Here is a 12,829-nt window from a genome sequence, read left to right as displayed (position 1 = left end):
AAGGAAGGGTAAAAGAAAAACAGTCAGAGAAGGGAAGCCAAACTCCTCTTAATATATGATTTGACCATTTACACTGTGAAATAAAGTCCTGTAGTTCATTAGTGCAGAGTAATATACATACGCATCCCTCAGCACTGAAATTATTTTTCTTCATATACTTGAATTCTATGTTTTTATCATCAAAATTTAAGGAATTGTGATTCTTCACAAAATAATGAAACACTCAGTATTTTAAGAATGGCACAATGTATATGGGAAAATACATGTTTCAGCAGGACAAAAAATAGTACAGCTGCTGTTTCACAGTGCACAGTACGTGGATTCTCCCTGGTTTGCAATCCTGAAAACATGTAGCTTGAATCAATCAGTGCCAACTGCTTATCCCTTCTTATTCTGATTCTCCTTTACAGTGCTGAACAATTCAGTGTTCCATAATATACATCTATTTTCAAATGAGTGCTTTAATAGTGTCACAGAAACAAAAACCCTTTGACACCTATCAAAATTTAAGTGACCTGTACCCACACCTTGTAAATGATACAGTTCTATTGAAGTTTACCTTTTCAAGGTCAACAGCTCACAGAATTCCTGCATCTTTACTAATCTCCACTCCCATCTGTGTTTACACATGTGTGCATATATGCACATCATGCACGTGTGAGTGGACAAAAAGAGATGTTACATTTGTCAGGATCTTACTGTGGCAGCAGTGGAGGTGGCCGTTGTCCCTTGCACTGTTCTCTGAGGAGTTCCAGTTTGTACAGCTGTCGCTGTCCCCAACGTGGTTGTTTGTGCAGTACCACCCAGAACAATCTGAGGCTGCAGAGAATACAAACACAAGATTATTATCCTCGGAAGGCACCAAGAGCCTGTTTTCCTGAGCCACCAAACAGAGAATGAGCCCCAGGGCAGTAGAGCACCTTTTAGAGCCGCTGTAAATAAGTTGCTCATGTGCGGTCGGGTGCAGTGGAAGTAAATGGCCACCAGATGGCACTAAAAACATTCGAAACGGAAATTCCGAAAGTTGATGAAAAATTGCGCGATTTTTGGTCACTGAATAGAGCATCATAAACACAATTTCGGCCAGGGGCGTTTCAAAACTCAGCTAAAACAAGTGCTGAATTCCTGTGAATTCAATTTATCTTTTTGCGTGTTTCACTAAATGCCACTTCAAAGGGAGGAATTTCTAAAAAGGCACAACTGACACAAAAGCTTGGGTCTTACGGAGGTCTTTGTGATGAACAATGGGACAAAACATTTTTCTAGTTTTGTAGACAAATTGGTAATTTGAAGTAGCAATATCAGCTCCAAAGAATCACCACTGCAAGCAAGACTGTCTCACATACACAGCCCATTCATGGGCTTCCAACAGTCTAATTATTAACAACAACCCAGTCTGAGAAACAAATTCCAACCAAGCTACAACTGACACTCAGAATGTTCACAAATCATTTGTAAACTTGCTCTTTATATAAAGATGGACAAGAGGCTCCCCTGCTGCCAAAGCTAACTTTATTGGTATTTTGGGAGAAACTAAGGGAGACAAGGATTTCATTTGACTCTTTTTTTTTTTTTTTTTAATCAGGATAAATGAAGTCCATGGTGTGCTCATTACAGCACAAAATATGCAGATGGAATGATGGTGGGATTGGGTTTTTTTTTTAGTCCTGTATAACAGCAGTGCAAATTAAGGAGACTCAGTTAGGTAAATTAACTCTTAGATCTAGAAAGATCACTGGCATAGGGAAAGGCTCTCTGAGGGGAAAAAGGTTAACTGGATGCATAGCAAAACCTGCATGTTTTAAATTAAAACTCTCTAATCCTGTCTACTCAAAGGATGAAGAAAGCACAATGAGACAGATTAGGCGACAGCAATCATATTGTATCACTGCTGCCTGGACGCCATGTGGAGAATTTCACACTCCTGCATCTGTTTTATAAACTCTCGACATCTCAAAACAAATTTCCAAGCAAGCCCAAAATGAACATAGGCCAGCCCAGACTGACATCAGTCTCTCTGTGAGTTATCAGTCTCCAGAAGGACACAGGCCAAAGCAGAGACTCATGTAAAAAGAAGGCTGCCAGTGCAGTCATCTTCGCAATTGTAAATTTTGCTGCAGAATTCAGAGGACTGCAGATCCATCACAGGAATCACATCACAGCCCCAAATCCAAAGGGAATTCCTGTAATTTCCCTTAAGCAGAAAGCATAAAGGTATTGTATTTTAGTCAGCTCTGTGACTGTACAAACTACAAACACAATACCTTTAAATAGAGATATGTATAGGTGTCCTATGAAATAACAATATACATACAAAAAATTATACCTGTACATCCAAAATACACACAGAGACCTGCAGATGTTTTGGAAAGGCTAATCCAGAAGGCATTCCTTCCCTGCACTGAGCAACTTCTGCCTTTCCTGTGTGCCTGGCAGTCTCAGGCACAGGTTACTCCCCTACACACTCACTTGCACAACCGGGGGACGCTGTAGCGTTGTCGTGGGTTGCACTGTGGTTTGAGCCTGAGACACTTGCTTGATGATGGTAGTTGGTGTCACCTGTCGTGCAATAATGGGTGTTCCTGGAGCCTGGGGAAGAGGAAAAAAAAAATCACAAACTCATCAGTGACTACAGTTAAATACCATCTGCTTTATCTAGCGCTCTGATTCTGCATTATTACAAATATCAAAGAATGCATCTGAACCCCTAGGAAACTCTGAGAAGGATTTTCACTAAGTCTTGAACTTAATGTAACTGTCAAAATCTCGGTGTACATATATCCATACCGATTTTTTTTCTTTTAATCCTGTATTTATTCTGGGGAGAAGAGTTGTACACATTTACCATACATGGTCTTCTTTATATCAAAGTTTTTAACTTAATGAGATTCAGATATGTAAAAATATTTTTGATGAGTAACAGCCAAGCTGTAACAGAATTAGGAACAAAATGCAATGCCTATGCCTTGTGGAAAGTAGATTTAATTAGATATTTGGAAGAAATTCTTGGCTCTGAGGGTGATGAGGCCCCAGCACAGGTTGCCCAGAGAGGTGTAGACTCCCCATTCCTGGAAGCGTTTCAGGCCACACTGGGATGGGGCTTGAAGCAATCTGGTCTAGCGGAAGACGTCCCTGCCCACATCAGGAATGGGATGAGCTTTAAGGCCCCTTCCAACACCTTTCCAACACAAACAATTCTGAGATTCTATGAATCTAAAAAAGTCTGCATATCCCAGTTAGATCTATGGTTTCCTCAAATCACTAAATATCACACCTGACTTTCCAGCGTACTCTTTGCAGGGAACAAAGCAGTTTTTAGCAGCAGAAGTTGCTGGACTGACCTGCACTGTGGATATCTGCACGGGGGGTGCACTGGTAGGTGTAGCAGGACGAGGAGTCAGAGTGTTCTGAGGCTGAGACTGGGCATGTGCCTGTGCCTGCATCTGTGCCAGGGCTTGCTGGGGGATCATCAGCAGCTGCCCGTTCTCACTGCGCACCAGGACCATGCCTGCAAAACAGAGAGTGGTCAAGGAACACACATCCTTTGCAAATATCAAAGAACATATTTTTCTGTTTGGTGGTTTGTTGTTTTTTTTTTTAATCCACGTTGGGTACATATGGAATTAATGTATTGCTGAAGGACCAGGCAGCTAACAAAAGAGGTTTAGAATAAAAGCAAAGTACACAGCTGCATCATGGCATTTTGTCTAGAATAGCTTAATTTCAGAAATACTCCATCTAAAGACTCAGTATGGTGTGCAGCAGAACACAGCAAGTTGTATCTGCCCCAACCACAAAAATTCCATGTGACTGGAAGTTAAAATGAGTAATCCTATAAAAAGCCTACCTGTTCTTTACTAAGAAATTTGTCTTATGAAACACTACATATAGTAGAAAATCCTGTCATTAGGCAAGATTCCTGTTCGTTTGTCTTTGAGAGGGGAAGAAAAATAATCAAACCTACGCTTCACTATCAACAGCAACACAATTGTCTAGGTTCTAAATTAATTTCCCATAACCAATTTAGTAATGAAAGTGGTTATAAAATCATAATCTCTCTCATGTGCATCAGCAACAGACTGCACTGTGCCATGTTACACCCCAAATGAAAAATAAAACAGAGAGGGAAATGAGGAAGTCATTCCCTGCTCAGTCACTCAGATCAATACACTTAACCCCACTGGGTAGCTGTAGGGAACCAGATTTTAACAGGCAGGTTTTCAGATGTGATTCTCTCTTCCTTGAAGGCACAAACAGGATCCGGACAACATGAACTGTCTGCCAAGAGCTCCTTCATTCAGCATGCCTCACTCAGTCCCTGGAGCCTCAGGACCTCATCACTACTGAAAAAGCCACCTAAGGAAACAAACTGGACACCCAGAATTAGCTGGCTTTTCTGAGCAACTACAGGAAGAACCTTCGCCATGAAAATCAAGAGGCACTAGTGAAATCACAAAGTTTTCCTCAAGTGTTGTTCAGTGAATCAAAAGCCCATACACGCTCCCCAACAATATCTGGAGATGTGGTCTATTGCATCTCAGAGCATGACTACTTCAAAAGAATCAAGCTTTTATTTGCTTTTCTGTTCTGGTCAAGTGCTGAAATGTTTACAGACGACGCCTTAAACAGTTTTCTTGGACAGTTTTATAAGTAAACTGCAAAAATTCATATACTGATTTCTACAAAACTGACTTCAAAAGAAAAGTCTTAGTTGACTTGCCCCTAATTTTTTCCTTACATTTTCTACATTAACTCTCTTTTAATGAAGAGTCACACAGAGTTGACATCCAAATGTGACCTTCCATCACAACTTATTTAAATGTGTTAAGGTGAGACCCACAAAGTGCTACGGACCAGTGTTATATCTAGAAACAAATATCCTCAGTGTTTTTCTGTAGAAAAGGGAAAAACTTATTATCTTGCAGACTGTAGAAGTAAATACTCTTTGTTTAGCTGTCAGGTTCAAGAAACTATTTTCCATGCCATTCCAAAAAGTAAGATCTCTTCTCCTGTAACTTACGTAGGGAGAAGTATTTCCTTTAAAACAGCAAAGGCACACATGACCACCACCTCCATCACATCTTAGGAGAACTAAAAGACCTTAAGAGTGAACATGGAGCTTGATCCTGTGGGCTGCTCACTGCAACCATCACTACTTTCTCACCATCAGCATAACACTGAGGAGAGGAGGCTACTGACAAAAGACAGAGAAACTGAACATTTTAAAGACTAGAGAATGACCTGCTACTACATCAACCTCACTCCTGCACCGACAGAACCTGGCATCCTCTTCAATGTACAAACATAAGATCTTGGGAAATGGACAAGCACTGCTCATTTTTGTCATTCTTCATAAGAATCAGCTGAAGCTGATGGAAATCTTCAATATTATTATAACTGAAATCGTCAGTACAGTGCAAATCTGATTAGAGGAGCTATTTTCAAGTCAACAGCAAATATTAAGGCTTGGTGAGTACTATTTAGTTTCTAGCAACTTAAAAGGCCCCATGCAACTGCCTATGACCGAGCTTTCATAAGTCCTTAAATGCCACAGAACTATACTGACACTCCATAACAAACACTTTCCCAAAATTCACCAGTTTAGGGGTTCCCTAAGATACCATAATGTTAATGTGCCATCCAAATTCTTCAAAGAGCTATATATTTTTTTCCTTACAGAAGCAACATTAGAAATACTAAGCCTAGTTTTGGACAGGGGGGGTGTGTTTAATTAAACTTCTTTCACAGTGCAAAAGCGCCTGAAGTTATTTGAAAGCACCAAGTCAAAGCAACTCCTCTGCAGATGAGACTTTTATGGCATCAGGCAGTGACCAAGAGCTCTGTGATACCTGCTGCTGTCTCCAGCTTGACACCCATCAGGCTCAGCAATGTGTCTGCACCACACACCAGCACTGTCAACTTACTGCTTTGCTCCCCAAAATATGAATGAGAGAGAAAAGAGGGGAAATAACCACAAAGTGAAGGTTCAATACCCCTGAAGTGCAAGCACAACATCTGAACAATGAAGTATTCTCCCTGAGCTACATGCAAAATTAGAACATGCCTACACATTAACATAACACAACTGCTCCAACAGACAGTTGAAAAGCATATTAATGGGAGCTTTAGAAAACATATCAAGAAAGTTCAATTTTTGGCAGCAGACAGACAAAACAATCATTTGTGATTCAAACCCTGACTCTAAGCACTACCCTGTTAGATTTCTAACTAAGGGAAGTCTGAAGTATTTCTTTCAAGTATTGAAGTCACCATAAAAAAGTAACTCATACAAAGCCACATTTATATCTGTCACTATTTACATAGTTCTTTCCCACTCAAGTTTGATACACAGTTATTTTTAATTTATATAGTTTCTACCATGTCATTAAGTCAGCCTCTACCACTGATAAGTTCCTGTGTACAAGGGCTACATACAAACATAAAGCCAATTACTACCATCTGACTAGTCTTGCATGAACTTTAATCACAGTAAGATGATATGAGACATTTTACCTGCTTCGAATCTTGGCTTGTTGGTGTTTGGGTGACTTTGGAAAAGGTAAAAATTCAGAATGTGATGAATTTGAAATTTCTGTGTAGGAATTCTCAAGTACTATGTTGTGCAGGCAAGGAAGTTTTGACTGAACACAAAACACCCCTCCAGCTTGATGGGAATTCTTTAAAAAGGGAGATGGAGCTGCTCTCTGAGCTTCTCTCCCCTCAGTCCAACTACAAACTCTTTTCCAAGCCAACAAGCTAAAAAAGGAACTCACTAACCCAAAACTATACCCAAGCTGGCATTAAGTGGATTTTCAGTGAAGTTCAGAAGAGTCATTGGAGATAACTCTATGATGAATTAAAAACAAAGTCTCATTTATCTCCTACTTCTTAACAAAATCACTGTGGGACTGTAACACTCCCTCCCTCCCTCCATCCATCCATGAATCTCAGTTAACAATTTGTGACAGTGAAGAAGAGGAAGAACTGACAACCACATGTGTAAAGAAAGAAATTTCTTTCCAAAACTTACATGTTAAATATTTAAATGCAGGTAAGTACCATAACCTCAAACTCCAGTGCATAAGGCTGCAAATGTTGAATGAACCAGGTCAGACCTGATTACCAGGTACTAGAAGACAGCTAGAATTGTATAACTTATCTCACTGTTTCAATTAAATCCAGCAACATATTTAAAGATGGAAAACATCTTTCTGTTTTATCAACCAGGTTTTTGTTCCTGGATTAATGGATTAATTACTATTTGAGATCAAACAGCTAATAAACATCACTGGAAACATTCAATTAGAAAAAGATGACAACAAAACTTGGCCATTTTAAGTATCTTTCCGCCTTCTTTTTCCTAGAAAGTCTGATCACATGTACTCTAAAATCATATTCACTATTCAAAATGCAAACATTCAAGAATTCTTCCCAAGTCTCTCATTAAAATCTAATTAAAATTAAAATTAATTACCATTTTTGTTAGAAGTTAGATGCTTAAGAGAATCCTGAAAGAGGTTCATATTTTAGTTTGAATTAAACAATTCATCATGGCTCCAAATGAAGGATTAAAAAAGCTCAGTTGGCTGTTCCTGATGCCAAAAAGACTTGTGTTCCTGACCAGTACAATGGTCACCTCACATGTTCTTGCTGTGAAGACCTTCCCAGATCAATCCTGTTTATAAGACTGTTTGGGATGGAAAATGCCACCATTAGCTGCATGATCCTGCAAGGTCATCTTTGCCTCTTGCTTATTTGTAATTCATTTGCTAATGACATTTCGATTTATAAAGTGTTGTGTTTGGGGGTTCTTTTCTTTGTTAGTATTTTTTCAATTAATAAAATGTGTAAAATCATTTACTGGAATAAAAAGTGAGGAGTTCTGGCCACTGAACATATCAGAAAAACACAAACCAGACTTGTTTTCTAATGCTTCTCTCTCTCTTTGAAACATGGCTTGGCTTAACAAAGACTAAAGAAAAAAATTACATATAATGATAAGGAAAAGTAATAAAATATTTTGTAGCCCTTGCAGACCACTCTGATTATCTATGTAATTCCAAAGACAACTTCCTTCCTAGAGAAACCCCTACAACCAAAAAATAAACCAAACTAAAATGGTTTCCTGTTTTGTTACCAGTTTTTACTGGTAAATCTTGATTAATAATATTTATAGGAGCTAGACTTTAGCAAGCACTTAACAGGAGGACACAGCAAGGTGTGCCTGTGCTTCTCACCGTGCCTAACAGTGTGCAAGGACAAAACTCTCATCTGTGAAACACAAACCCCACACATGACTCTATCTGATCCCAAGGGACATCATCTCTTTTTCTGATGCAGACACTCAACAGAACAGAAGTTCAAGCTTACAGATATTGCTTGTTACCCACAATGTAGTTCATGGTTAATCCAGATCAAGTCAGAACCATTACTAAGAATCTAGACTTTTAACAAGCTGTTTTTTTCTGAGAAATAACAGAAGAATTAATGGATGTCTGATCTTGAAAGTGCATGGTGAATATCCTTTCCTAGTCTCCTGAGGAAATTATGTTCTTAAAGTAAAAAAACAGATTTCCCAGGAAAAAACAATTTGGGTCAGGGAGAACTGTTAGGCAGCAAAGAATCAATAGATACACATGTTGGTGGTCAGAAAGAATGCCCAAGCCTGAAAGAATAACCAGAGGACTGATGTTTCTGGTGCAGAAAACCAAAGTCCCTACAAACACCTCTAGAAAAGGAGGTTATTGATCATACAGTGCACTGGCATCTGACAAATCTTCAAATCCTAACTAGATTTGCCAGGGAAGTTCACTAAGAGTTTATCTTCACGTCAAAGCCCTTTGGGCCTGAAGCTCTTGAGCACACACTCATTTGTGGCAAGATGCTGCAAACATTTGACATGGCAGAAAAATCTGACAGTAATCCTAAGTGGGCTGTGCCATATTAGCAGGAGAAAGCTTTATGAGAGAATCCTTTTGGTATTGTCAGAAGAGATTCTGTTGCAAGGAAAGAGAAAGTGAATGTGTGTGTAAGGTTATGCAAGTTATCACACACACCACAAAAACCATCTAAAGCAAAGGGGCTGAGCTCATGCTCTGTAACTGATTGACAAAACCCTTATAAAACAATAAAGTTTCTACAATTTTTCCAATACAAAATGCTGGAACACCAAGGAGAGAGCTGGAGAAAAAGCTGCCAATACAAGATACAAGAAGAGCTTTCAGAATAAGTATATGTGACAGGGTCCCTTGCTGCAGGAAAGATAACCTGGTACTGATATCAGTGCTGTCCAACAATCCACCATTCCTCCTCTTCCAGTAACTGATCCACCTGGAAAAACTGCCACTCTACAGGAATGAAAGCCCAAGGAAAGCAGAAAGAACCTATTGAAGTCTGCTAGTCCACTGCAGCTCCGTGAAAATCTGGGTCATTAAGGAGATATTCCCTAACACTAGATAATTTCTAGCAGACTTAGAAATATTTACACAAATTAAAGAGCAGCCTCTGTAACAAACCAGATAAGTAGCAGCTTATGAAGGACCAACTCATACACCAACTCATGAGAAACAGGGATTACAAATCAAGACGAGTAGCACAGAACTGTAACTGCTAAAAGGTGTGGATTAGATGTTATTGAAGACTCACTACTTCCACCAGAGAAGAAATGTGCACCACTCTTAAGTTTAGGTGCTTAAGTTCAGAAAAAATTCTACTTGAACTTTCTTGCCAAAGTCTTTGACTTTATCAGCAATCTGAGCTTACAAAACGTGGTTGTTTTGTAATTTCTATAAAGATGCCTTAGCTCCACAAGGATAAGCACAGTGCCTAAGGAGAAGTCCTCACAGTGCAGGAATCAGGAGGTATCAGCAAACCCAACAGCTCAAAATGACCCCACGACCATGTGAGGCTGCAGCTGCTGCAGAAGTGGCTGCCCTGCACTGGCACGACGAGGTCAGGCTGCACAAACACCAGGCACTAGTAGATAGGTTCCCTGCTGAGCTGCAGACTCCACAGAACTGCCAGCCTGTGACAGAGCTGTCCAGCACACTGGAGCAACCTGCACCAAATCCTCATGCCTTGCTCCAGAGTAATGGGCACCCCAAGGCTGTGAGGGTTCTGCACACAGCTGTGTGAGCACACAGGACACACTGTGCTCAATGAAAGGGACCTGCTGCACTAAAGGCGACCAACAACACACCATGAAAGAAACATGGCATGACTGTCATGTGTTGCTTCAGAGCATCTCTAATACAAAATACTTGGAGTTTCTCCCGACAGGCACTGAAGACTGGCATAGCACAGAGTTTTAGACATGAACTACAAAAGCAAATTCCATTTCCTTTTCAACTCATGTCACTCTGGAGTAAAGGAGAATTCTACCCAGACACAGTGCCTAAAAAGTTAAGATACAACACACAACTACAGCACTCCACTGTTGGCTACCACTGCTCTATCCAACCTGCACACACAGATTCCAACCAGCCATTAGGGTCTCAGAAACATTAATTCTTCAACACCTGATTTATGATTGTTGTAAACACAGGTGAAAGATACCTTTGCAAATATCTTCGAGAATCCTCACTGCAGTGCACAGAAAGTGCATTTTGTACAGACCAAGTACAAAAATCCACATTATGAAAAAGTGCTTGTTTTTTCTTACAAAAGTGTCAACAGACAAAAAAACTCAATTTCACTTTAAAAGCTTTTGCTTAAACTTACTATACAAGAGTTCAGTTTCAAACAACACAACTGAACTGTACTGCCTAAAAGGTAAAGAAGTGAATCATTTGTAAAGTATTGATTCACAAACCTTTTAAGAATATAGTTAGAGGAATAATGTCATGTTAGAATGCCAAAAAGACACAGCATCTAAGAGTGATCCCATATGTAAAAAATCTTACCTGCTCATTTGAAGAGGTGTATAAGAATTGTTCTGAGAAATACATCATTTTATATAGCAGCAATTGACAAATGCTTCAACAACAACGTGATTTTGTCAACTATTTTCACTTCTCTGGAAAGCTGTATTCCTTGAAAGTGTGTTAACATTCCTTTCTAGTCAAGCATACGAAGCTGAAACACCCGAGTGCTCTTTCAAATTGCAACCCAATCATCTCACAAATCTGTCTGATGTCGAAACAGCTAAGAAAAGCACTATCAAGAGCTAAACCAATTGCTTTAATTATTGATCTCCAAGCAATTCAGATGTGGTTCTGCCATTAATTTCAATATACTTAGATCAAACAACAAAGCAATTATACCAAAATCAGATTTGGGGTTGAGAAAGGAAGACACAAAATAAAGTGTCACTAATTCTTTACATCTGCTATTTTAAATAGGAGGTTTTAAAACTCAACCTGTCCTCATTTGTGACAGTTTTTTGTACCAAAGTGTGTCAACATTAGTGCAGCTCAAGCACCTGAAGAAACGGGAATGGCCGAGTTACTTTGCATTTATCACCACAGCCTGTGCAGAAATACTTAATGAGGAGTAATGCTTTAAATCAATGTTTTCTTCCTTCAGAATGCAACAGCCTAAAACAACTAAGTCCATGAGAAGCCATAAAGAACACCTTTCTTTAATCTGTCCCCACTGTGAATGCCCTTCTCAAGGTACGCACTCTTTGTAATTTTAGCTGATGCCACCTTTTTCACCGGGAGCTGGACAATTCCGCCGACTGACAGCTCCCCAGGGCAGCCTCAGCACAAACATTCCCTCCACATCCTCCTCTGTGAGTTCATGCCTCTCTCACTGCCCATACAGAATTCTTCTGCCTTGAGAATATGCCAAACACTACGCCTGCAAGTTCAATACAAACCATCAACGGGGACATGATATTACATGCCATTTGGCTGATAGCAACATTTATTAAGCAGCTCTGCTTCTGCAGTTAGTCTGAACACAGAAACAGAATTATTTTCACACCTATAAGCTTCAATTCAGAAAGCTTTTCAACAAAATCAGGTTTCGTTTTGATTTTTACTAACCATCAAATGCACAGTCCTGAGTAATGACTAAGCTTAATGACTGGGTATGACTAACACTTATAAATAATTAGTGCCTTTCCCCCCCCTCCCCCATGGAGGACAAGGAAGGAAAGAAAATAAAATGATACACTGGTAAAAAAGGAAGAAAGAAAGGAACTAAGTGAAGCTCAGTGCATGAACACTTGTATCTTCTGCCAATCCACCTTTAATACTACTGCAAACATGACTGCACGTATGTCTAATAACTCCTCATGGTTGTCTTAACTTCCACATGGTTTAGTCACTGTCAGCCTCCCTGCTCCAGATCTCTTCTCCCACACTGATCTCTCCACAAACACCCTTGTGGTCCCCTCCATGGACTCTTTTGCCACAGGTGCTGCAATTCCTCAGTGCTGCTCCTTGGGGCTGGCACTTCTGACCTACGTGAGCACAACTGGTCCCACTCACCACACCACCGCTCAGGCTGAAAGCACCTGATGCTGTTACATTTGGAGAGAGGTTCTAAATCAAACCCTCCCTTAGAGAAATATTTGATGAATAAACTGAAGGAAGGTGTGCAGACAACTTAGTATAGCCCTGCTGCCCTCCAAACCCTCTCAGAAAGACTCGAGCATAGCACCACACCTCATTGCTTGGGTTTTGTTTATACTCTGATATCTGGAGTCCACGTTTTTCAACTGCACTGGTTGTCAGCACAGTCTATCCAGCACGTGCTTTATTCTGCACAAAAGCACTGTGATAGCTTTTAACAGTTCAGCTACTCTCAGAAGCATGTATTAATCAAGTTATAATCATAAGTTAGACCATTTTTACAAGAGAGGCTTACTCAATTCAATACAAAT

The 12,829-nt window shown here is 39.8% G+C and overlaps 1 protein-coding gene across 1 annotated transcript in view; it reads right to left on the bottom strand.

The window, feature by feature from the left end:
* Window positions 1-12,829, bottom strand: part of TAF4 (TATA-box binding protein associated factor 4) — a 35,890-nt gene that overhangs the window by 12,031 nt on the left and 11,030 nt on the right. The window contains exons 3-5 of the mRNA XM_066330898.1: window positions 3,342-3,508; window positions 2,470-2,589; window positions 700-819 (exon numbers count right to left, since the gene is read on the bottom strand). Of these exons, the coding sequence (XP_066186995.1) occupies window positions 700-819; window positions 2,470-2,589; window positions 3,342-3,508 (407 nt within the window). The remainder of the gene's footprint in view (window positions 1-699; window positions 820-2,469; window positions 2,590-3,341; window positions 3,509-12,829) is intronic.

This window comes from Sylvia atricapilla, chromosome 16, assembly GCF_009819655.1.
Source record: "Sylvia atricapilla isolate bSylAtr1 chromosome 16, bSylAtr1.pri, whole genome shotgun sequence".
In the NCBI taxonomy this organism is placed as follows: domain Eukaryota; kingdom Metazoa; phylum Chordata; class Aves; order Passeriformes; family Sylviidae; genus Sylvia; species Sylvia atricapilla.
This window is presented reverse-complemented; position numbering and strand designations above follow the sequence as displayed.